Genomic DNA, 23001 nt, shown 5'->3' on the forward strand with positions numbered 1-23001 from the left:
TTTTGAAGGTTTTTTTTGAGAATTTGCAATATTTTAGCTAAAATATAACTAAATCGCCTAAAATCTTGTTGATTCTATAAAATTGAGAGTTTTTTTTCCTAGCTGCAAATTATGATAATGTTTTTTTTCCCAAGCAAAAAAGGAAGTTGTATTATTAAGGAAAGAAGTTAAAAACAACACCAAACCTTAAGGTTGGGCAGTCTTCAATACAGAAAATGTTGTGTGGAAGACGGCTAGTGGCTCCCTGTGGCACATAATATTGTATAGTTTTAAGAGTACTAAGGGTGTCTACAGACTAGAGCTGCCCATGCCCGTCCATCATGCATTGAATGCATCTGAGCTGTGGGTGGGCAATCTTGCTCGTCCATGATTCGTGGGCAGTGCCCATGGTGTGCAAGTCTATAAACATTATAAGAAGACGTTCCCGTGTCAGCGAGAATGCCCAAAATTGTTGAAAATGTGTAGAGCCATACTAGTTCTGATGACATGCCAACCAAATCGCCACGCCACAGCGCAGCGCCTCGTTGGAGATGGGTATTTTTGCATTCTCCCAAGGCATTTTAGGGCTACCTCCCCTCGTGCCAATCCTAATGCTCCTAGTTCCGCTTGGGCTGTGAGAATCAAGCCCGCTTGTAAACTATAAGATGTACAACAACTCGATGGGGATGGCTGTTCATAGTTTGCAAGTTTTCTTTGCGGGAAACATGCAAGGAAGGGTGTGAGGTGAGAGGGATGAGGGAGAGGGTGACGTTGGAGATGATCACGATATAAGTCGTGTTGAAATTAAATCAAAGTCAACCCCGAGTTAAAAGGAACGAACGAGCATGGGGCAGGCGGAGCAGTCGGATGATCCCCGATCAACGGAGGAAAACAAAAATTAAAGAACAGATGTGCTCAACTTCAGCTGATCTTCACGCTATCGAGCTGCTTCATTGTCTTCGTCCTGGTTTTTGCTTATTGCTGCTCTCCTTCAGCAGGCTCCTCATCGTCGTCAACTCCCTCTCCCTCCATTCTAGCTTCTAGCTGCCAAATAGCCAGAGGACGGAAGAGCTCCCATAGCTAGAGACACGTGGGAGCTCCCATAGCCAGAGGAAGAAAGAGCTCCCAATATAGCTAGAGGAGCTGCCATAGCTAGAGAGGCATCGGAGGAGCTTCCATAGCCAGAGAGCAACCATAGGCATAGAGGCGGCGCAGCTCCTTCATCTCCAAAGCTTCTCCGAATCGACTTGAGATCACATTCCAAAAGATGCTTCAACTGGGCCTAAGTGAGAGTCGATCTTTTCATCTCTTCCTCCAGCTTTCCCTTCCACTCTAACGTGTACTCCTCCTCTCTCATCTTTCTCGCCTCCTGCTTCCATGGCTTCTGCAATCCCTCCCCCCGAGGCCTTCGATCTTCGCCGTTCTTTTAGCTCTTCTGGCCTCTTCGGTTCCTCCCGTCGTGTGTCGGATACCTATGATGAAGAATTAGCGCTCACTTGGGCCGCCCTCGAGAAACTCCCCACCTACAATCGCGTCCGCAATTCAATTCTTAGAAACGTCAACGAGAATGGCAGTATCGTTCACCAGCAGATTGACGTGACGCAGCTCGGTCTGGCAGAGAAGCAGCAACTTATTGAAAAGATATTGCGCGTAGCGCAAGAAGACAACGAACGCCTTCTGCAGAAGCTTCGCAAGAGAATCGACAAGTAAGCGAGCTGTGCTCAAGAACGAGAACTATTAGCTACAGAAACTCATGTACAATGGCATTCCACGTTGCACTTACTCTGATAAAAAAATTAAATGTAACTGCGTCTCGTTTTCAGCGTCGGGATCGATCTGCCCAAAATCGAAGTTCGATTTGAGCACCTCAGCATCAAAGCCGATGCTCATGTGGGAAGCAGAGCGCTCCCGACGCTCTACAACTTCACTGTCAACGTTATTGAGGTGATTTCTGCAAGTTATTATTCATCGTTCTACTATGTATGAGCAGGATTCTCGTCGAAGGGAGTTTTCACCATTGCATTCGCTTCTGCAGGACATTTTAACCCGCCTGCGTCTCATACGCTCGACGAAACGCGTTCTAACGATCTTACATGACGTTAATGGTATTATTAAGCCTTCAAGGTGTGTGTGTGCAACAATCCTTCCAGCTATTCACGGGTGAGGTGCATGTACTGTTTATCCCCACTTAGAATCTGAAATGTGCAGGATGACTCTTCTTCTTGGGCCCCCAGGCTCCGGTAAAACAACCTTCTTATTGGCTCTGGCTGGGAAATCGCATCCTGATCTCAGGGTGAGAATCGGCAGAAACTAATGACTGAAGTAGACTTTGCATTTGTGCCGAGTTGGTCAGAAGTTCAGAGCTATGCCGATTTTGTAATTGTCGCTACTTCCTAGTTCGTATCGAGCTGGATTATCCCTAGTCGATCGAACAACATACAGTCGGGTCAACTCCTATGCTTTGATGTAGGGTTCCTAGCAACAAGGATGTAAGCAATGTGTCTGCTTGCGATTTCGTGAATAGTGATATACGCCTTGCAGGTTTCAGGCCGTATAACTTACAATGGCCACGAATTCGTTGAGTTTGTTCCGCAAAGAACATCAGCATACATCAGCCAATATGATGTGCACAACGGGGAAATGACTGTTCGTGAAACCTTGGATTTTGCTGGTAGATGTCAGGGTGTGGGAGAGAGATATGGTAAGTCGTCCTTATCTAATTTGTGTTCAACTTCCATGAGCGCTTCAATGGTGGCGTTTCAACGAAGGCCAATCTGCCATCTAATAAGCATGCGCACTGCACTTCAACAGAAATGCTGATGGAGCTGTCAAGAAGGGAGAAGCAAATGGCCATAAATCCGGATCCCGACATAGATGTCTTCATGAAGGTACAAACTGCGCCGTCAAACTACACCGCCCTCAATTTCAAATGTCCCCCAGAATCACGTTGATTTTTGTACGCCGTTCCTGCCCTTCGGCTTCGGCTTCGCCTTCGCCTGAATCCTGATCAAGACATCAAATCGAATTCTTGTAGCAATATGTGAAATCATTCGCTTTTGTCACCCCTCGTGAAAATTTTGCAATTCTGTTCTGGCTTGACACCAATCATGCCTGTACCCAAGCAATTTGATGCAATCATGCCTTGCTTGATGTGCAGGCAACGGCAGTGGAAGGTGCAGAGACGAGTCTTGTGACAGATTACATCTTGAAGGTAGCCTCTGGCTCTCTTGGAATGCTTGTTCAGAAGGTTTTGGAAAACTTCATAGAGGTCAACTGTACTCTAAGCGACTCTAAGCTTCATACAGTAAGAAGTTGCCAACACTCTCGCAAAGTCACCATAATCACCTCCTAATTGGAAATGCTGAACAGATTCTAGGCCTTGATACATGTGCTGACGTATTATATGGGGATGAGATGCGCAGAGGCATTTCTGGAGGACAGAAAAAGCGGGTCACCACAGGTGATTTCGGAAAATAATAACAGTGCTTCTCCACGTTCTATGTTAGCATTGGATGGTTGCTGAAGGACAGATTATCTTTGCAGGTGAGATGTTAGTTGGGCCTGCGAAAGCTCTCTTCATGGATGAAATCTCGAGTGGGCTGGACAGCTCTACTACATTCCAGATCGTGAAGTGCTTACGCCAGAGTGTCCATGTAATGGACGGGACAATGCTCGTGTCACTTCTCCAGCCTGCTCCAGAAACATTTGAGCTCTTCGACGACCTAATCCTTTTGTCTGAAGGCCATATTGTATACCAAGGTCCACGAGAATTGGCCATGGACTTCTTCGAACATATGGGATTCAAATGTCCCGAGAGGAAAAGCGCGGCTGACTTTCTTCAGGAGGTAATGTCCAAGGGTTCACCATTGCTTATCGGGGTTTCCACTGGATGCGATTGATGAAAGTGCACGAGGATTTAAGATATAGTAGTGTAGTGGTGAGTGAAACGAACGCCCCATGAATAGAATCAGCTCTTAATTGGTTTCTGGACAGGTTACGTCAAGGAAAGATCAGGAGCAGTATTGGGCGGACAAGAATATTCAACCTTACCATTACATACCAGTGACTGAATTTGCAAAAGCATATAAATCCTTTCATGTGGGCGAGCGTCTGCTGGAGGAGCTCTCGACCCCTTATGACAAATCGAACAGCCATCCTGCAGCTCTATCGACTGAAAGATACGCCCTGAGCAAATGGGAGCTACTGAAGGCTACCTTTGCGAGGGAATGGCTGCTAATGAGACGCAATTCTTTTGTTTTTATCTTTAAGACTATTCAGGTCACTACTTCACTCATTTCCTTCTTATAAGCATCCTACACGCATTGTGATTCCAGAATCCATATTGCCGGACGCCAAATGTTGTTTTGCTATGTTAAATGGCAGATTTCCATCAATGCGACTATTGCAATGACGGTCTTTTTCAGAACCAGGATGCACCATAATACGATAGCAGATGGTAATATATACTTAGGGGCAACATTTTTCACTCTTGTAAATACAGTGTTCAACGGATTCGCTGAACTTTCCATGACGGTAGCTCGGCTTCCTGTCTTCTACAAGCAAAGAGACATGCTGATGTACCCAGCTTGGGCATATTCTTTGCCCACCTGGGTGATAAGATTACCAGTGTCTCTGTTGGAATCGGGCATTTGGGTGTGTCTAACATATTATGTAATTGGATATGCGCCTGAAGCTGAAAGGTACACACACCATTCTCTTTTTCCTAGCTCCTTGTCATACTTTTACTCGTCGGGAGGCCTTACCTTAATGCGTTGATTCCATCATGCTTCGTATTGACTACCTTTTTCGTACATTTGCACATCCTTTCGATTTCCGAGCAACCAATTCTTTGCTCTGTTGGTTTTGTGATGGCACCTTGAACATTAACAGGTTTTTCAAACAATACCTGTTGTTGGTCTTAGTCCAACAAATGTCCTCAGGATATTTCCGCTTCGTTGCTGCAGTGGGCCGAACCATGACGATCTCAAACACACTCGGCATTTTCCTATCCTCGATCGTCTTCGTGGCTAGTGGTTTCGTCATCTCCAAAGGTAAGACATCCAGCACTTCACTTGCATCCCGGTTGGAATTGGGAGAAGCCGCGAACTCATGGGTTTTTATTGTTTGCTAACCCCTTCACAGAGAATATACCAGATTGGTGGATTTGGGCGTATTGGACGTCACCTGTGATGTATGCGCAAAATGGTATTGCTATCAATGAGTTTTTGGCGCCTCGTTGGGATAAGGTGAGTAGAATGGTAGGCACTTTCACATTCGACTCTAGGATGTAGGTTGGGGAAGAAAATTTTATGTTAGCGCGGCACATAAGTTGATCGAGCCTAACCAATGGTCTGTTTATCATGTTTATATAATCAACGTGTATACGTACGGCACCAGCCAAATCCTGATCCTAGCGGTGGTGCAAACACTATTGGAAAAGCCGTTTTGAAGTCGCGAGGAATGTTCGACGTATCTTACTGGTACTGGCTTAGTATTGGAGCACTATTCGGATTTGTAGTGCTTTTCAATATATTGTTCACACTTGCATTGGCGTACCTAGATCGTAAGCCTTCTTCCCTATATAACTAATAGGCGTCATCATAGTTGGCGTAATAATTTGCATCTCTATCATTCGTCTGGAAAAATACAATTTAGGCAAACCAGTTTTAGCTAATCCAATCACCGACGTTGACCGTAGTCGCGCTATTTGATCTGCTTTTGATGCAGCTCTCGGCAAGAGACAAGCAACTGTTTCAGACGAAATTCCAGGAGAAAAGCAACCAACACAGACTAGAGAACTTGCGAGCTTATCTCAGTCAAATAGGCGGCCTTCCTCAGTGGCTTCAAGTCATGGATCCAAGAGGGAAGGTATACAACAAAAGTTTCATGCCGATTCTATTTTCCTTGCGATTTTACCGGGACAAAGCTTATGAAACTATTTGTAGAAACAGGCATTGACCTGCAAGAGAGGCGTTCAAGCGTTCACCTCCATGCACACGGGTCAAGAATCTCAGACGACATCGACTCTGATATACTTAAGGATGCTAGTACTGAAGCAGTTATTGTAGCTCCAAAACGAGGAATGATATTACCGTTCCAACCACTTTCAATTGCCTTCGACAACATAAACTACTATGTTGACATGCCTGCTGTGAGTTCTAAGAGAACCCAAATCATGTACTTCTCCCAAAGTTGTACATTCATCCATACCCTGACTTACTTCTCGATCTGTTTGGAAACAGGAAATGAAGCAAGGTGGAGTTGGAGAAGCCAGGTTACAGTTACTGCGAGATGTAAGTGGGGCTTTTAAACCTGGTGTGCTTACGGCTCTTGTTGGGGTTAGCGGCGCTGGAAAGACCACCCTCATGGATGTGCTGGCTGGAAGAAAAACTGATGGCTACATTGAGGGAAACGTAAGCATATCCGGCTATCCAAAAGATCAGAGTACCTTTGCTCGCATCTCAGGTTACTGTGAGCAAAACGATATTCATTCACCTAATGTGACCGTTCATGAGTCCCTTATCTATTCAGCATGGCTTCGGTTAGCAACGGAGGTGGATTCACAAACAAGGATGGTAAGGGGCGTCGGTGGACAATTGGATGTATCAATTTAGTATCTTACAGGAAAAGGAAAGCCCTAACTCAAAGATTGAATGGTTGCTGCCTTCATTTGCTTCAGATGTTCGTGGATGAGGTGATGGAGCTCGTTGAACTGTCTTCGATAAAAGATGCACTTGTTGGTCTGCCTGGCGTGACTGGTTTGTCAACAGAGCAGCGCAAGAGGTTGACTATAGCGGTTGAGCTCGTTGCGAATCCTTCTATCATTTTCATGGACGAACCGACTACGGGACTGGATGCACGAGCCGCAGCCATTGTTATGCGAACGGTCCGTAATACTGTTGATACAGGGCGAACAGTAGTTTGCACCATTCACCAGCCAAGCATTGATATATTTGAAGAGTTTGATGAGGTAAGTGGTAATAGTGTCTCTGAAATTAACCGTGAGATGTACCTATGATCACGCGTATGTAATTCGGATCTCACGGACGTTTGCAATTTTGGAAGTCAGACATAATCAACTCAATGAAGTTTGAAATTTTCTCTTGAACTTTCTTTTCCAGTTACTTCTCCTGAAATTGGGGGGGCAAGTCATCTATGGTGGTCCTCTAGGACGTTATTCTCAGAAGCTTATCCAGTACTTTGAGGTGTGTTTTTGGCTTCAAGCGCTGAAAGGAAAGTCCCGTATCTCTCGAGTCTCACATATGTCATTTTCGATATCAACAACAACTGATGAGTTGGCTTCGCAATCTTTGTGTTGCAGAGTATTCCGGGAATACCCAAAATTAAAGAAGGATATAACCCCGCCACATGGATGTTGGAAATCAGTTCCCCGGATGTTGAAGCACGTCTTAACATTAATTTTGCGGAGATCTTTCGTAATTCTGCTATCTATGAGTAAGCCTCTGATCAGCTCTGGTTCTTCAAGATTTTGGGGAGCTATTTTAGGGTGGCTAAATAGGAACGGTTCTTGTTTCGTGCCAGGCACAATAAAACACTCGTCAAGGAGTTGAGCACTCCATCTGCCGGCTCTCAAGAGATTCATTTTCCAACAAAGTATTCACAAAGCTTTACTATACAATGCCTAGCTTGCCTTTGGAAGCAGCATTTATCGTATTGGCGTAATCCCTACTACAACGTTATGCGGTTGTTCTTCACTATAGGGACTGCCCTTGTTTTCGGCTCGGTGTACTGGAAGACCGGCCAAAAATCGTAAGTTGGAGAGGAAAGTGCTACATTTTGTTGAGTATATGTGCTAGATGAAAAATGGGAAAGTCCTATTAATTAATTGTGAAAAAGTCCCATTATTTAATTGTGGAGAAACGAAGAGGGGAAGGTCATGATTAAACTAAGGGCATTAAGGAAGAGGGACTCGAGATTTTGGGTGGAGGGACCACTCATTAAAGAGGAAACGACATTTGAAGGGGGAGAGGATGAGGGAGCATTTATAATAGTATTATAAGAGAATGGGTAATAATACTTTATAGCTTAGTAATAAGAAGTTTTTGGGTTCAAATCTAATAAGAAGGTTTTGGGTTGAAAATTTTCCTTCAACGTTTTGGGAAGTGCCCTTCACATAGTCTATGCATAAAATAAAAAGCATAGTTTAATTAATACATAAATAAATTAACCCATAGATAAGCATAGCTTAAATGCACCAAAACTAATTAATTAATACATAAATAAATAACCCATTGATAAGCTTAATAAATAGCTTAATTGCACCAAAACTAATTAATTAATTGGGTTGGAATATGATAGAGTGAATAGGTTGAGTTTATGATAGAGTGAATAGAGTTATAGACTCTTTGAACACAAAATTTGCTCAAATATCAGAAACTAGTTTCCGAGAAGAACATGTATAAAAGAAGTATGGAGTAGTCTCACATGAGGTCTATATTCAAAATGATTGTGCAGGACTACACAGCAGGACCTCTTCAACATAATGGGAAGCATGTACATCGCCACATTATTCATTGGAGTAACGAACACATCTTCGGTCCAACCAGTCGTTGGAATCGAACGAATTGTATACAATCGTGAGAGAGCAGCGGGGGTGTACTCACCATTACCTTATGCTTTGGCACAGGTGTGCTTTTTAAGTTTAGTATAAATAAAGGTGTCGCTTGCTGAATGGTCGACTTATGGTGGCTGATCGGTTGACAGAATTGCTGAAGCCTGAATCGTGTGCTCTAAATCCTGACTACAGGCCGCTATTGAAATTCCTTACACCCTAGTACAGACCATCTTTTATGCCTTGATCGTATACCCCATGATCGGCTTTCGGTGGACAGGTGTCAAGTTCTTTTGGTTTGTCTACTTCGCGTTCTGTTCCTTCCTCTACTTTACATACTATGGCATGATGTGTGTTGCCGTGACGCCAAACCATCACATTTCTGCCATTGTTAGCTCGGCTTTCTACGGTATCTGGAATCTATTCGCCGGATTCTTGATTCCTAGACCGGTAAGGCACACACTAGCTGCATTTTATGCATCATCCAACGTTCAGGGCTCGCCAGGGCTTGTCAGTGCTAACGTAAAAAATGTACTCACAGGTAATCCCAATCTGGTGGAGATGGTGTTATTGGGTCACACCACTCGCGTGGACAATCTACGGAGTGATTGCCTCCCAATTAAGCGACCTGAACTCTACCGCCGTGATGATCCCAGGCGAGGGACCAAAGATCGTGAGCCAATTTCTTCGAGATTACTTCGGTTTTCGACATGGCTTTCTGGGTGTAGTAGCGGCGATGCACGTGGTGTTTTTGGTTGTATTTGCTCTTGTATTTGCGCTATGCATCAAATATCTGAACTTCCAAAGGCGGTGATGACTGATTAGTGACCAAGGATGATCATTGGAGGTCGTTGGTTGAAATCAGGAGCTGTTAGGGTGAAAGGGATCGACACTGAAAGGTCGAGAGTGACTGTCGTAAGCAATCTTTGATCCTAATGAGCAATGAAGGATCAAATCTTGATCTCATGAGCAATCTCTGATCCTTATCTGAAACGACATTTCTATAGCTGTACAGAAACCATGTCACATATGTACAGCCTCATTGTTTTGTAGAAATATGGAATATGTGTACAAGAGCTCGCAGCTTGAATGAGTGAATAGAATCGATTGATTAATCATTGGAGATACAACTATGTAGTTCATCTCGAAACAATTAGCAAGGTCTCTGCCTCTGACATGAGATTAGTAGTCATGTCTGAAGTTTTGGCGGTGTTAGGGTTTTATAGTATTAGGTGGCCTGAAGTGCTTATAGAGTTTCGAGCGCTTCACAAGTCTACTTAATTGTATTTCCACTTTTTTTAATAATTTGATTAATTTACCACGTTAAAAAAAGTATGTGTGGCTTACTTCCAACACTTCTCGTAAGACAAAAAGTCTTCCTAGTAATAAAGTGTCGAAGCTAATGTACATATGTGAGTAAGTATGTGATTCACCAGTCTTGTACTTGGTGGTGAGTTGCCAATTATATAATAGTGTGAATGAATTTCGTCCGGGATCTATATGAACATGAATGGCCAACAAGAGCCTGAATTTGAGTGAGTGCATTTGCAAGAAACATACTTTTTCATGCCATTGATTATATGTACCATTTCTCCTCTTCAATGGAATGAAAAAGATAAAGAATGTAGATTTCAACGAGATCAACAAGGGCATCATGTTGGGCTAAGGTAACAAGGAAAATGAACAACTCTACACTTTGTTGGTGATTTTTCCTTTGAAGCTTATTGAAGGAAGCGGCGTTTCTATCATCTATATCTCCATGATCTTCATTGATGAATATCTATGGATAGAGTATTCGATTGAACAATGTAGCATAGTGATATTGTTGAAGTTGTCGTTCCTCATTTACAGTCTTCTCAAAATATTTCCAAATTCACCTTGATATTAGCTAGCAAGATTGGATATATTGCAGGTGAATAATGTTGCTTTCCAAAATTCAGCTCCCAATCCTACGAGTAGATCAAACAGATGCGGGTGCAGGCTAAAACATTGGTGCCTACTCAAGGATCAAGCATGCATTGTCTCGCATGCCTCCTTTGCTGAGAGGACCCATCCCTAAGGGTGGACGTTCTCAAGGCCATGTAGTCGATCATCATCATTAAGATCACTCAATTAAACGCTCAGTCAATGTGGAACTTAGGTATGACAATGCTCGCAACCAAGTGAGACGTAGGGCGAGGATGGAAGCAAGCTTGGCATGGGAGGATCTTATTTTTAAGGATGGCTTAGAGAGGGAATCTTGGATTGGTGTAAGAGTTGAGTAAGGAATGCTCAAATGGGAGGTAGGTAGAAAGGAAAGAACAAGAGTGACTACGGAGTGTGCAGAGAAGAAGGATGAGATGTGTGACATCTCCATTTATGATGAGGAGAGTTCTGAAGAGTACTAAATCATGTATCTTCTGAATGATTGAAGTAAACAATCCTCTTAGAATTTTGTAATTAATAATACTTTTGATGTGCATATGATACATGCTTTATTATGTTTTAATTATGCAATCCTATTGTGTATTGGATTTCAAACGAGATTACGATTAAGTTAATGGATACGATTATGGGCAAAGGATGGGAAAGTTAATGATTACGATTAAATGAGCAAAGGAAAGTTATCAAAGAAAAGGGGGATTGCAATAAAGTTGATGACTATGATGAATGTGAACTTTTATTTGTACTTTTCCATATAATTTCTAAGAAGCTTATCTACAGAGATGTTGTTTGCAGAGTCAACTTTTCTTCTTGTTATGGCTTCCCCTATGTCAACTCTTCTAGATATTAGTGCAACTACACCCACGATGTCTCCAGACCAAGGCAAGCGACCTCTTATTAATGTCCTTGGTGAGGAAAGCACTCCTTCCATTGACGAACAACCGAGGGAAGATGCACAAGGCCCTATTGATATGAAAGCTGCTCAAGGGTACCTTTGTGTGCAGAACCATTCTGATGGACCATTTGACCATGATGGCCTAATGTGGCATCCGTTGTTAGACCCCGTGCACATGGCATGTCAAGACGGGTGCATGTGCCGTTTGATAGGGTGCAAGATTTCATTGTGGGAGAAGGCAACAGAACTAACTTCCCCACAATGTTCAAGAGGCGTACACACACAACAAGACAAAGCAACTATAGACATGCTTGATAGATGCGCAAAATAACAGGCGCGTCTATAGGCGCTGCTAGAATAGCAAAAATATGGGCACGTCTAATAGCGCGTCTATTAGCATGTTTGCACTGTGAATTAGATGCGGATTTAGACGCAAAACAGAGAATATAGAAAGTGAGATTTTGGGGCAGGTTGATAAATGTACATCACTGCTTTCCAAACATTGCCCATGATTACCAAAGCACGTAACTTTAACAAAAATATCAATGCTTTTTGGCAAACCCACATATACAAAAATTAAGTGAGGTGAGGAGAATGAGACAATATGTAAAATAGTTTTGCCAATATCAATGATGGGCTACGGTTCAATATCATCCTCAATGAGATCAACCCTTGCCAAACTATCTACTTCAAAATCCAAACCAGTGTTGAGATCTACAAATACATTCAACCCACTACTACTTGTGCTACTCATGTGCTCATTGAAATCAGCATCACTACAAGGCATAGGCCATTTTCCGACGGAAATACCGACGCTTTTTACATTAAAATTTTTTTTTTTCACGGGCGCAAAGGTCGCTATAAAAGTCGTTAAAATCGTCGGAAAAGGAGCGTCGCTATAAACCGTCGCTATATAGCGACGCTGTTAATCGTCGCTATATAGCGACGATGTAAACGTCGCTATATAGCGACGATATAAACGTCGCTATATAGCGACTCTGTTAATCGTCGCTATATAGCGACACTGGTAAACGTCGCTATATAGCGACGATTAACAGAAGGTAAAAAAAATGGTTAGTGGGGCTAAACAGGGCCAAAAGGAAGCCCTGTTTAGCCCCACTAACCATTTTTTTTTTTTGGTAATTACAAAAGAAAGTTTTTTATAACAAAATTTCCCTTGCTTGCAGGGTGATACAAAATTGTTCTTGTGAACGATGAGGAAGAAATGCATATACATATACAACTGTGTTTGAAACAAAATTACCCTGTGAAAGGGCGATACAAAATGGCTCTAACGAGCGGATATGAAAAATGCTACTACCACTACTAATCCGAATCCGAATCCGAATCGTCTTATTGGGCTGTTCCCTGGTCCTCGGCACCTGCATCTTCTCCCTCGTCCCCGACACCTGCGTCTTCTCCTTCGTCATCGGCACCTGCGTCCGATCCTTGCCCCTGTTGATCGCTCGTCTCTGATGAGCTTTGACCCTGAGACTGAACCAAATAAATCGAAAATTAGATTGGAACTTAAATTAAAAAGTGAGATTACAAGCAGGAGTAAACTTATACCGTGCGAGCAGCCACCTCAGCCCAATCGACTGTCGCTCCCATTGCCTCTTGCTCAATGAACCACGGCTTGGTTCCTATCCGAAATGCGCGCCGCGTCTCTGCATCCGTAGGAAGACGACCCATCGCAGCTTGCTGTGGATCCAATTTACGAGAGTTAGAGTTAGCTAAAGTGCATGTAATATGTAAGTAAAACAAATAGAACAATACATTAAATGGAAAGAAGTAAACTTACCACGGTTGCCTCGAACGCATACCGTCCACCTGCACCAAAGTGCGAAGTACCTACGACATCCAGCCGTCTCTTCGCAGCCCTCCTCTGACCCTCGAACATTTCAGGATGGTCCCTATTCTGCTTCTTCAAGAACTTCCAATCAGCTTTGTCTGCCCAGCTGGGTTTAGACAACCCCTTTGTAATGGAAGTACGCATGGTTGATCTGCGATGCTTTAGGACCAAACCCATGCGCTCGAGCATATAACTGTTATTAAACTCCACATTTGGCGGATTAGGAAATCTGAGTTTTAACTCATCGATCACCGCCTGCTTCTTTTGGCCATCTTGATACCGCCAATCGATATTTATGCCGCTCTTGAAGTGATGACTCATCAACCGCCTCATGGCGGCCATCACTGCTTTGCCCTTTTTGTCTTCTATTATCTCTCCGGCAGATGTGATTTGATAGGAGAGATCCCCTGATGAGTAAGGGGGACTGACGGTAGCAGAGTCTGAAGGAGTGGAAGCTACGCGACCGCTTCCGGATCGAGGAGTAGCTGTGGGAGTAGGAGAGGGAAAGGGACCTGACTGATACTGTGTCTCCGGACCAAGTGGAGACCTAAAGGAGCGTGAGTGTGCTGACTCGTCTACATCTCCTGAGTCAGCACAACATGAGCCGCCCATCCTACTCTTCCTTCCCTTGCGGGAGGCATGCGCAGGTGATGATCCCGTGGTCGAAGGGGCGCGAGGGGATGGCTGGGCTGTACGTCCACCCGTCGGTGTAGGGGAAGGAATTGCGGAGGTCCTCTGAGAGAGCAGAGAGAAGAATCTCGCTGCCTCCTCATCGCTCATCTGCGCTACAAACTCGTCGGGAGTCCCAACAAATCCATGCGCGGCTAGCAAAGGAGTCCCCTGAGGGGTAGTGGCAGTGCTACGTGGAAGAGGGGTCGGACCAGGGGTAGTCACAGTGCTAGGACCGAGAGGAGTCGGACCAGGGGTAGTCCTCGGGGTAGTCGCCTAAGAGGAATCAAAGTCCTCTGGAGCATATAGATCGTGAGCTCTCCTCCTGCGAGGCTGTCCGTACTCGTCGGATGAGCGACGTGATCCCATGTCTAACATAGACACAAACACGAAAACAGAAAACAAATAAACAAACATGAGCATTCTCATAGGCATAGGCATAGGCAAGAAGAAAGAAGAGGGAAAGGAAAGAAGAGGGAAAGGAAAGAGGGAAAGAAGAGGGAAAGATAAGAGGGAAAGAAGATGTAAAGGAAAGAAAAGAATGAGAACGAGGAAATAGAGAATGAGAGAAAGGGAAAGAGATGAGGGAAAATAGAGAATGAGAGAAGGGGGAAATGAGAGAAGGGGGAAATAGAGTGGGAAATAGAGAATGAGCTTATGCAGAAATAGAGAATGAGCTTATGCTTCTCTCATTCTCTATTTCCGCATAAGCTCACGCATGTGCATGAGCTTATGCGGAAACTTAAGCATAAGCTCATGCACATGCATGAGCATAAGCATGAGAAGGATGAGTTTCCGCATGCTTATGCTCATGCGGAAAAAGAGAAGGAGCTTATGCAGAAAAAGAGAAGGAGAGAAGCATCTCTCATTCTCTATTTCCGCATAAGCTCCTTCTCTTTTTCCGCATGAGCTTATGCTTATGCTCATGGGTGAGCATGAGCTTATGCTCATGTTTCCGCATATGCGAAAATAGAGGAGGAGAGAAGCATAAGCTTCTCTCATTCTCTATTTCCGCATATGCTCACGCAAAAGAGAAAGAGAAAGAGCTTATGCGGAAAGAGAGAAAGAGCTTATGCGGAAAAAGAGAATGAGATCCGCATATGCTTCTCTCATTCTCTATTTCCGCATAAGCTCCTGCGGAAACTTCCGCATAAGCTCATGCTCATGAATAAGCATAAGCTCATGCTTATGCTCATGCGGAAATAGAGAAGGAGCTTATGCGGAATGAGAGAAGGAGCTTGTCATGAGCTTATGCGGAATAAGAGAAGGAGCTCATGCGGAAACTTGCGGAAAATTGCATGCGGAATAAGAGAAGGAGCTTATGCGAAAAAAGAGAATGAGAGAAGCATAAGCATAAGCATGAATGAGCATAAGCATGAGCTTATGCTTATGCTTATGCATAAGCATAAGCATAAGCTCATGCATAAGCTCATGCTTATGCTCATGCGGAAACTTGCGAAGGAGCTTATGCGGAATGAGAGAAGGAGCTTATGCGCAAAAAGAGAAGGAGCTTATGCGGAAAAAGAGAAGGAGCACTTGCGGAAACTTGCGCATAAGCTCTTGCGGAAACTTGCGCATAAGCTCATGACAAGCTCCTTCTCTCATTCCGCATAAGCTCCTTCTCTATTTCCGCATGAGCATAAGCATGAAAACCAGCATTATCTAGCTGACCCACTGAAATAAGACTCTTGGTCAACTTAGGCACATGTCTCATGTTTCAAAATAAATGCAGACCCATTTGCAAAAGAAAACTTTATGTCACCTACTCCCATTATGTCACATGTGTAGTCATTTCCAAGATGCACACAACCTATCTTTCCACTGTCATAAGTGGAGAACCATTCCCTATGGGGAGTAACATGGAATGAAGCACCAGAATCCAAAATCCAATCCTGGGAATATGCATCATCTGAAGTGGTAAGCAACTCTGCAGATAAACTAGACATGAAGAGAACGTCATTGTCACTATCATGTGTGACTGCATTGATCTTCTCGATCTTCACTTTTCCTTTGTCCTCCCTTGGACTCTCTTCCTTTTGATTTGCACCCCAATTTGCATTCTTTTTCTTATCCTTTTGCTCTCTTTTCAGCTTGTAGAAATCCTTTTTCATATGGCCCTTCTTGCCACAGTGGTAACACTCAATGTTCCGTGCCCTGGATTTGCTACGAGACTTCCCTCTTTCTTGGGACTTCTCCTTGAACTGTGATCTGCCCTTTTGCACATTTAAGGCTGCATCCTGCTTGTTGCCATCCATAGACTTCCATCTAATCTCCTCGGCCAACAAGCTACCCACAACATCATCAAATTTCAATACTCCACCAGGTGCAGAGTTACTGACAGTTGTACAGAAGGTATCCCATGAGGATGGCAATGAACATAAGAGAAATATTGCCTTAGTCTCCGCATCAAAATTCATCTTCTGAGCCTGAAGCTGGCTGAAAATAATATTGAATTCATTCAAGTGAGAAGCAATGGAGACCCCTTCCTTCATCTACAGCTCAAACAACCTCCTCATGAGGTAAACTTTATAAGAGGCAGATTCCTTTTCATAAGTGGCACACAGTTTCTTCCACAAATCTTCCGTAGTCTACTCATTTACTACTGTGAAATAAACTGACTCTGCAAGATGAAGTCTAATAGTAGATTACAAAGTCTCTGTCATCGAACGGAATAGGGAAAAGCTCAAAAAACGACATTTTCTTTGAAAACACTTAACAGGCTCTCAAAACCACTTCGTAAAACCAAAGTGACTTTTCCAAAGGTTCCTCCAAGGACTCTACACACTCGGATTCAAGTAAAGTCACCCACAAAGCTTCTCATAGAGCTTCTCCTTCCTCCTACAGAGCTGCTGAGCTTCAAGCATTCACGCACGCTCAGCTAGATCACCGGGGCTCTGATACCAGTTAAGAGTGCTCTCAACGAAAGCAAGAATGGAAGAGGGAGAGAGAGAAATAGAGAGCCACACAAGTTTTGGTGGGTGCAAAACACCCTAATCTTCTTTTTCATTCATTTATATATGTGTTTGAGTATTGTACATAACCAGGGTAAAGGCACAGTGACCTTTAACCCCCACAGACTCCAAAGTATTAGCATAAGCATGTTAATATGAAAAAAAGACTCATAAGTATTAATATGAACATAAGCATTCAATTTGACCATAAGCATTCAAGCATATGAATATGAACATATGCATTTAAGCATATTAATATGAAAGAAAAACTTGTTATGCATTAAAGAATATCAATACAAACATAAGCATTTAAGGATAGGCATATGATCACAAGCGTTTAAGCATATGAGCATGAACATATGCATTTAAGCATATTAGTAGGATGGAATAACTCGTTATGAATTCAAGAATATCAATATGAACATAAGCATTTAAGCATAGGCATATGACCATAATTAGCATTTAAGAATATGAGAATGAACGGGTGCATTTAAGCAGATAAATATGAAGATATGCATTTAAGAATATTAGTATGATGGAAAAACGCGTTATGCATTAAAGCATATAAGACTTGTTACACATTTAAGTGATTAAGCATAGGCATATAAGCAAGTAGGCATTTAAGTATATCAATATGAACATAAGCATTTAAGCACATCAATATGATCATATGCATTTAAGCATATTAATATGAACAAAAGTATTAATTTAAGCATAGTCATCGAATACTAGTTTATTCCATCACTTCCAATAGGGTAAGGTATTACTCAACTCACCCTCATTAGGGGAGAAATGGGGTCTCCAAAGGGCCCCCAATTAGTGTTTCCTAATTTCAAGGGATTAGTGTGGGATTTCAGGTGTACCAATGGGAGTGCTCCTTTTTGTGGGGCAATGCTATGTTGAGGTTGACAAAAGCATTTAAGGGTGGGGAGACCTCTAACCTAGAGTTTGGATCCATGATCTTTACTCCTAGCCCTTGATCTAATCTCTAATCCAAGGGATACATTCAAATTTTACATAGAGCACTCCTAGCCATTAGATCAAGGGGTAGATCTAAGGGATACCATCAAAGGATTAGAGGGATCAAATATAAGCCCTTGATCAAGCAATAGATTCAATGGAGGAGATTAAATAAGGAAGAGCCACAATATTAGCCAATGATTTGTAGGAGATCTAAGGGAGGACATTAAAGCAAAAGGTGCCACAATTGTAGCCATTGATTTGAAAGAGATCCAAGGGAGGAGATACACCAAAAAGGCGCCTAAATTCGACCATTTGATTTGGAGGAGATCCAAGGGTAGAGATGCACCAAAAAGGTGCTTCAATCCAGGCCATTGATTATGCACTTCAATCCTAGCCATCCATTCAAGCAAATGCATCTCCAACCTCCAAAATGCACCTCAATCTCCACCGTTCATTGTCTAATCCATCTCCACCATAGATCTAGCTAGGATCCAATGGTCCACAACTAAAGGCGCCTTCTCCCTCTTAAATACCCCCCCTAAAGTCAAAATTTTCCAATTTGGAGATCACCAAAGTTGCCTCCCTTCAACCGCCTACCATTTTGAGCCTTTGATCCATCCACCATCCACCTCCATCCAAAGGCTAAGGTTTCCTAAATTCAAAATAAAGGTTCCCATGTCAATTTAGTTAATGCTAGGGGGTAGTTAGTCCATGGCTCACCATAGTGGGCTCAATTCTAATTAACTTAATCCATTCCTTATGAGGCCCTTTTGAGACCCCATTTCTCCCCTAATGCAATCCGAATTGGATCAACCGAAGAAACGTGTGGCTTGGTTTTGGCCTCATCTAGATTATAGGTGATGCACAGTTTGAATATGATGATAAGATGACCTTGTTGAGAGACCACGCTCAACATCATGTGATTACATGTGCATAGCACTAACACATATAGAGTGATATAAAGGAAAGTGTTAGACGCCATAGCCCTAACCCTAAATGGGTTTGTATATATTTAACATTTTTAACTAAATCTAGTGTACAGTTCATCATTTGTGGTGTGCTCTCTAGTTGTGCCCTCTCTCCTCATCTCCACTCTTCTCCTTTCACCTCTTCATATTTTGTCATGGCATTGCAATCCATGTGAGAGAGATTGAGAGATTGAGAGATCGAGAGTTCTTGAGTGTTCTTCGAGAGGATTCTCTTCCACTAAGAGAAACTCCATTTGCTAAAAATAATTCCGTCTATACTTTCCTGTTCAATTCTGTTCATTCTTGAAAGATTTTATTTCCTTCTCTTGAGTGTTTGTGAGAGGGAGAGTAGAGCTTGTGAGAAAGAGAGTCTTTGAGTGTTCTTCTCTCCTTTTGAGAAAGAGTGAGCATTGAGATTGAGAGAGAACTAGTTCGTGAGAGAAAATTCTTTTTTCTTAACTTTGATAGGGAGAGGATCATACAAGAAAGGGCACTCAGCTAAGAAAATTGGAAGAGCAAAGTTCTACCCAAGGTCAAGAAATTCTTTGGCAAAGGGAAGCGAAAGGCAGCAAAGTTTGACCACCTTCAATGCCCTCCATGCAGCGCAATGAACAACGTCTAAGGCACTACTTCATGGGGGGAAAGATCATTGAATTGGATTTGTATGTGGCATTTAGCTTAGACTAGTTGTTCATTGATTATCTGCGAGTTGTGTGGCTATGCTACATTGATGCTCCAGCTATCCTTGTAGTTTTGATAGACGTTCGCGGCAATCTCTATCTAGAGGCATCCTATGGGTGGGAGGTTCCTACACCATCTCAAAGCCTAAAGCAAAGACAAGTCCAAGGCCTTCTGCCATCAACGGCCACTCCACCACCTCAAAATGCCAGCAAGTTTCTAAGAGGAGAGCTTCTACCCGACAACAGAACAAAAAGCTCCAAACAGGCACGTCCCTCTCCAATCTAGCAGTGCCATAATTCGGCAAGAAAATAGCCTCTATAGCCCATCAATGATCTCCTACTCCGAAGCAATCTACTCTAGCACACACAGCTCTAGTGGGTGGTGCTTCAACCTCCTATAGCACATGCCTCAATAGATGGCTCAACAAACCCACCTTGCAAACTGTGCCCCAAAATAGATCCCGTGACTCCAACCTCTTCTCTCTGATGAGCACCATCGACTAAGCCTTTGTGCACTAGCCAACGATGGCTGCCTCTCCAACCACAAAGCCAACGAACACCGAGCTCCCGTGACTCTGATGCCACCTTCAAAAACCTTGTAGCTTTGATTACAATACCTCCAATCGGGTGGCTCAATTGCAAGCTCCAAGATGCCTCCACGCAGTAGCTACACTATGCAGGATTTCTCCAAAGTACAACAACCCTTCAACGAAGGCCTCCTATGTGAGACACACCTTTAACGAGAAGCCGTCGCCTCCACACACAGCAAAAATGAAGGTTGTCTATTCCATCGGCATTGTGAAGATTCTGCTTACCCCAAGCTTTAACATGTGGCATGTTGAGAACCCACCCCAAGGGATAGGGTTACCATTAGGAAAGAAGGGAACTCATTTTGGCCTCTAAGAAATTCACTATTTACCTATTTTTGTTGCACTCAAAATATGGAAAATGCCATAAAATACGGATACTTATTGCAAAAGTGTCAGTCTAGTACTTAGGCTTCACATTAAATGCATATATAAGATCCTTGATTTTCTATGCAATATTTGATGATTCTAACATCACGAGTGCATCTGGAGTAGGCCAAAACTCCCAAATCGACCCTAGAGACATCAAAAATCGATGCTCAGAGGCCCGAAAAAGGGCAAAAATGCTCGAAATGAGGGATTTGCACAAAAACGCAATATGGCTAACTGGACAATTTCAGCTGGCCATGTTGCGTTTTTGTGCAAATCCCTCATTCCAAGCATTTTTGTCATTGCGGATTGTCCAGCTGGCCATATCGCGTTTTTGTGCAAATCCCTCATTGCGGATTGTCCAGCTGGCCATATCGTGTTTTTGTGCAAATCTCTCATTCCGGGCATTTTTGCCCTTTTTCGAGCCTCTGAGCATTGGTTTTCGATGTCTTCAGGGTCGATTGGGGGGTTTTGGCCCGCTCCAGAGCCCGCTCTAGATGCATTGGCGATGTCAGAATAAGCAAATAATACACAAAAAATCATCTTTTGAAAATCACGTATGTCAGACATAATAAAAGAAAAAGATTTTCAATATGACTTATTTTATATTTCTAAATGGTTTTTGGTATTTTTCCAATGTTACATTAGCCCTCTTCTGATTGGTCGAGACACTATTTTTCTAAATCCTAAGGCCCCAAAATGAGCTCCCTTTTTTCCTAATGACACAATGACTTGGTTCACACCTTGCCATGTCAATAGTGGTCACATCAGTCTTATCTAGGACCACGTCATCACCACCACCGACCACTTGCCACATCAGTATCTCCAAAAATTGCCAGGGATATAATATTATCTACCATGTCATCAGTAACAGGCCTCCTCATGCCACATCATCATTGCTGGCATCAGCTTATCTACCAGCTGTCATATCCACATCACCCTACCACATCAAAATGTCATCATTGCCACCTATCATTACCACATCATCTACCTTGATCAACCAGCCCCTAGGTTAGTCAACCAAAACTTGGGTTAATTAACATGATCATGGTTGGGTCAACATGACCTTGGGTTAAGTCAGTCAGTGCCACCTCAACTGTCCAATCAGCACTACCCCCTGCAAGCACACTGTACCCCTGCCAGGCACACTACATGTGAATCCTCTTACCACATCATCACATAGTGCCTTAGTAGAACACCCCTTCACAAACACAGTCACTGCGTGTGACCCTTGACTGCCACATCATCATTGAGCACATTTGCACTCCTTTTGCCCCCGCACCTAGATCAAGCCGTATCTCTTGATCCAGGAAGAATTTGAGGATGCTCCAAAAAGAAAAATCGCTCAATTTTTCATACTCTACGTGTCGTCAAATCATGCGAACATTTTGGTGCAAGTATCACTCACTTTTAAGCCTCACTGACAAATCCACTTCCTTCATGCAGATCAGGCCTCTACATCGATGCATCTAACCCAGCACCTAAAAAGAACCAAAGGAAAAGAAATTATTTGCTATTATTTTCATCAATCGATGGTTGGTATAGATCTAGATCAGAGTAGACTAGATTGCCATAGATCAGATGATTTGAATTTCTCGAAGTTACCAATCTAAGCCATGCCCCAAATTCTCGACTAGTTCCTACTCGGAGTCAGTCCCTACGATCACATATGATTTCACTCTGATTGATCAGTGGGCAGATAGCACATAATTTGATTTCACACACACATACCATCATTCTAAAGCCTATTTGGCTATTTCACAGCATTGTGCACTTTATTCTAGTCTTGTAAAGCCTCTTGGCTATTCCCGACATCATTTGCCACAAGCCTTGTAATTTAGATTGGATTATATATTGTAGTTCTACCTTCATCGAGAGTTGACATTTCACTTGATATAGTCAGTGTTTTGTAGTTGATTCAGATAGGGATTTTCACGACACTTGAGTATATTTTTTACACCATGTCTATGTCTAGCAACCTCAATCTAGAGACATTTACTGAGCTAGGCAACTCCAATTACGGCTCATGGAAATACCGAATGGAGACCATTCTTGTACTTCAAGACAAATGGGAGTATGTCAATGGACCTACACCTAGACCATTGGATGATCCATCCAGCAGTACCTGTAAAGAATAAGGGAGAGAGATAGGAGACTCAAGTTCAGCTTTCTTCACAACACACAAAAGAGAGAGGACACAAGGTTGGAGGGTGAAGCCTTTCTTTACTTTTGCACACAACAACAATACAATAGAATAGGGAAATACCCTATATGTCAAACCCTAGAATACGTGGTTCATATGTGAACCCAAACCAGAAACATACGTGGTAGTCTAACTACACCACGAGTACAACTAACATAGGCGGTGACATAAATGATAGTCATCCAGGAGATATATCGGGGGTAGAGCTTGAGACTCAAGTTCAGCTTTCTTCACAACACACAAAAGAGAGAGGACACAAGGTTGGAGGGTGAAGCCTTTCTTCACTTTTGCACACAACAACAATACAATAGAATAGGGAAATACCCTATATGTCAAACCCTAGAATACGTGGTTCATATGTGAACCCAAACCAAAAACATACGTGGTAGT

General features: G+C 42.9%; 1 protein-coding gene across 6 annotated transcripts; it reads left to right on the forward strand.

The window, feature by feature from the left end:
• The first annotated feature begins 2187 nt into the window (after window positions 1–2187).
• Window positions 2188–9365, forward strand: LOC147890846 (ABC transporter G family member 39-like). 6 transcript variants are annotated; one of them, XM_087389304.1, is made up of 21 exons: window positions 2188–2272; window positions 2521–2680; window positions 2791–2867; window positions 3137–3190; window positions 3349–3439; window positions 3523–3824; window positions 3973–4257; window positions 4363–4679; window positions 4870–5030; window positions 5122–5225; window positions 5377–5542; window positions 5707–5794; window positions 5986–6130; window positions 6222–6554; window positions 6659–6949; window positions 7101–7184; window positions 7301–7434; window positions 7522–7749; window positions 8455–8626; window positions 8747–9001; window positions 9093–9365. In XM_087389304.1, the coding sequence occupies exons 1-21, from the start codon at window positions 2189–2191 to the stop codon at window positions 9363–9365; spliced, it is 3804 nt and encodes a 1267-aa protein (XP_087245430.1). In that variant the 5' UTR covers window position 2188. The 6 variants fall into 6 exon arrangements, with proteins under 6 accessions (XP_087245430.1, XP_087245429.1, XP_087245433.1 ...); XM_087389303.1 differs by having other exon boundaries at window positions 5707–5741; window positions 5996–6130; XM_087389307.1 differs by having other exon boundaries at window positions 5707–5741; window positions 5999–6130.
• Window positions 9366–23001: the final 13636 nt, after the last annotated feature.

The sequence above is a fragment of the Dipteris shenzhenensis genome, chromosome 18 (genome assembly GCF_047967505.1).
Source record: "Dipteris shenzhenensis isolate YYH24624 ecotype China chromosome 18, Dip_SZ_1.0, whole genome shotgun sequence".
Classification (NCBI taxonomy): Eukaryota; Viridiplantae; Streptophyta; class Polypodiopsida; order Gleicheniales; family Dipteridaceae; genus Dipteris; species Dipteris shenzhenensis.

What these genes read in the sequence shown, in the direction of transcription:
- LOC147890846 (XM_087389304.1), top strand. Translation starts at nt 2,189, where the DNA reads ATGACTCTTCTTCTTGGGCCCCCAGGCTCCGGTAAAACAACCTTCTTA. An exon ending in ACATAGATGTCTTCATGAAG is followed by an intron (nt 2,868 to 3,136) that starts GTACAAACTGCG and finishes CTTGATGTGCAG; the next exon opens with GCAACGGCAGTGGAAGGTGC. An exon ending in GAACTTGCGAGCTTATCTCA is followed by an intron (nt 5,795 to 5,985) that starts GTCAAATAGGCG and finishes ACACGGGTCAAG; the next exon opens with AATCTCAGACGACATCGACT.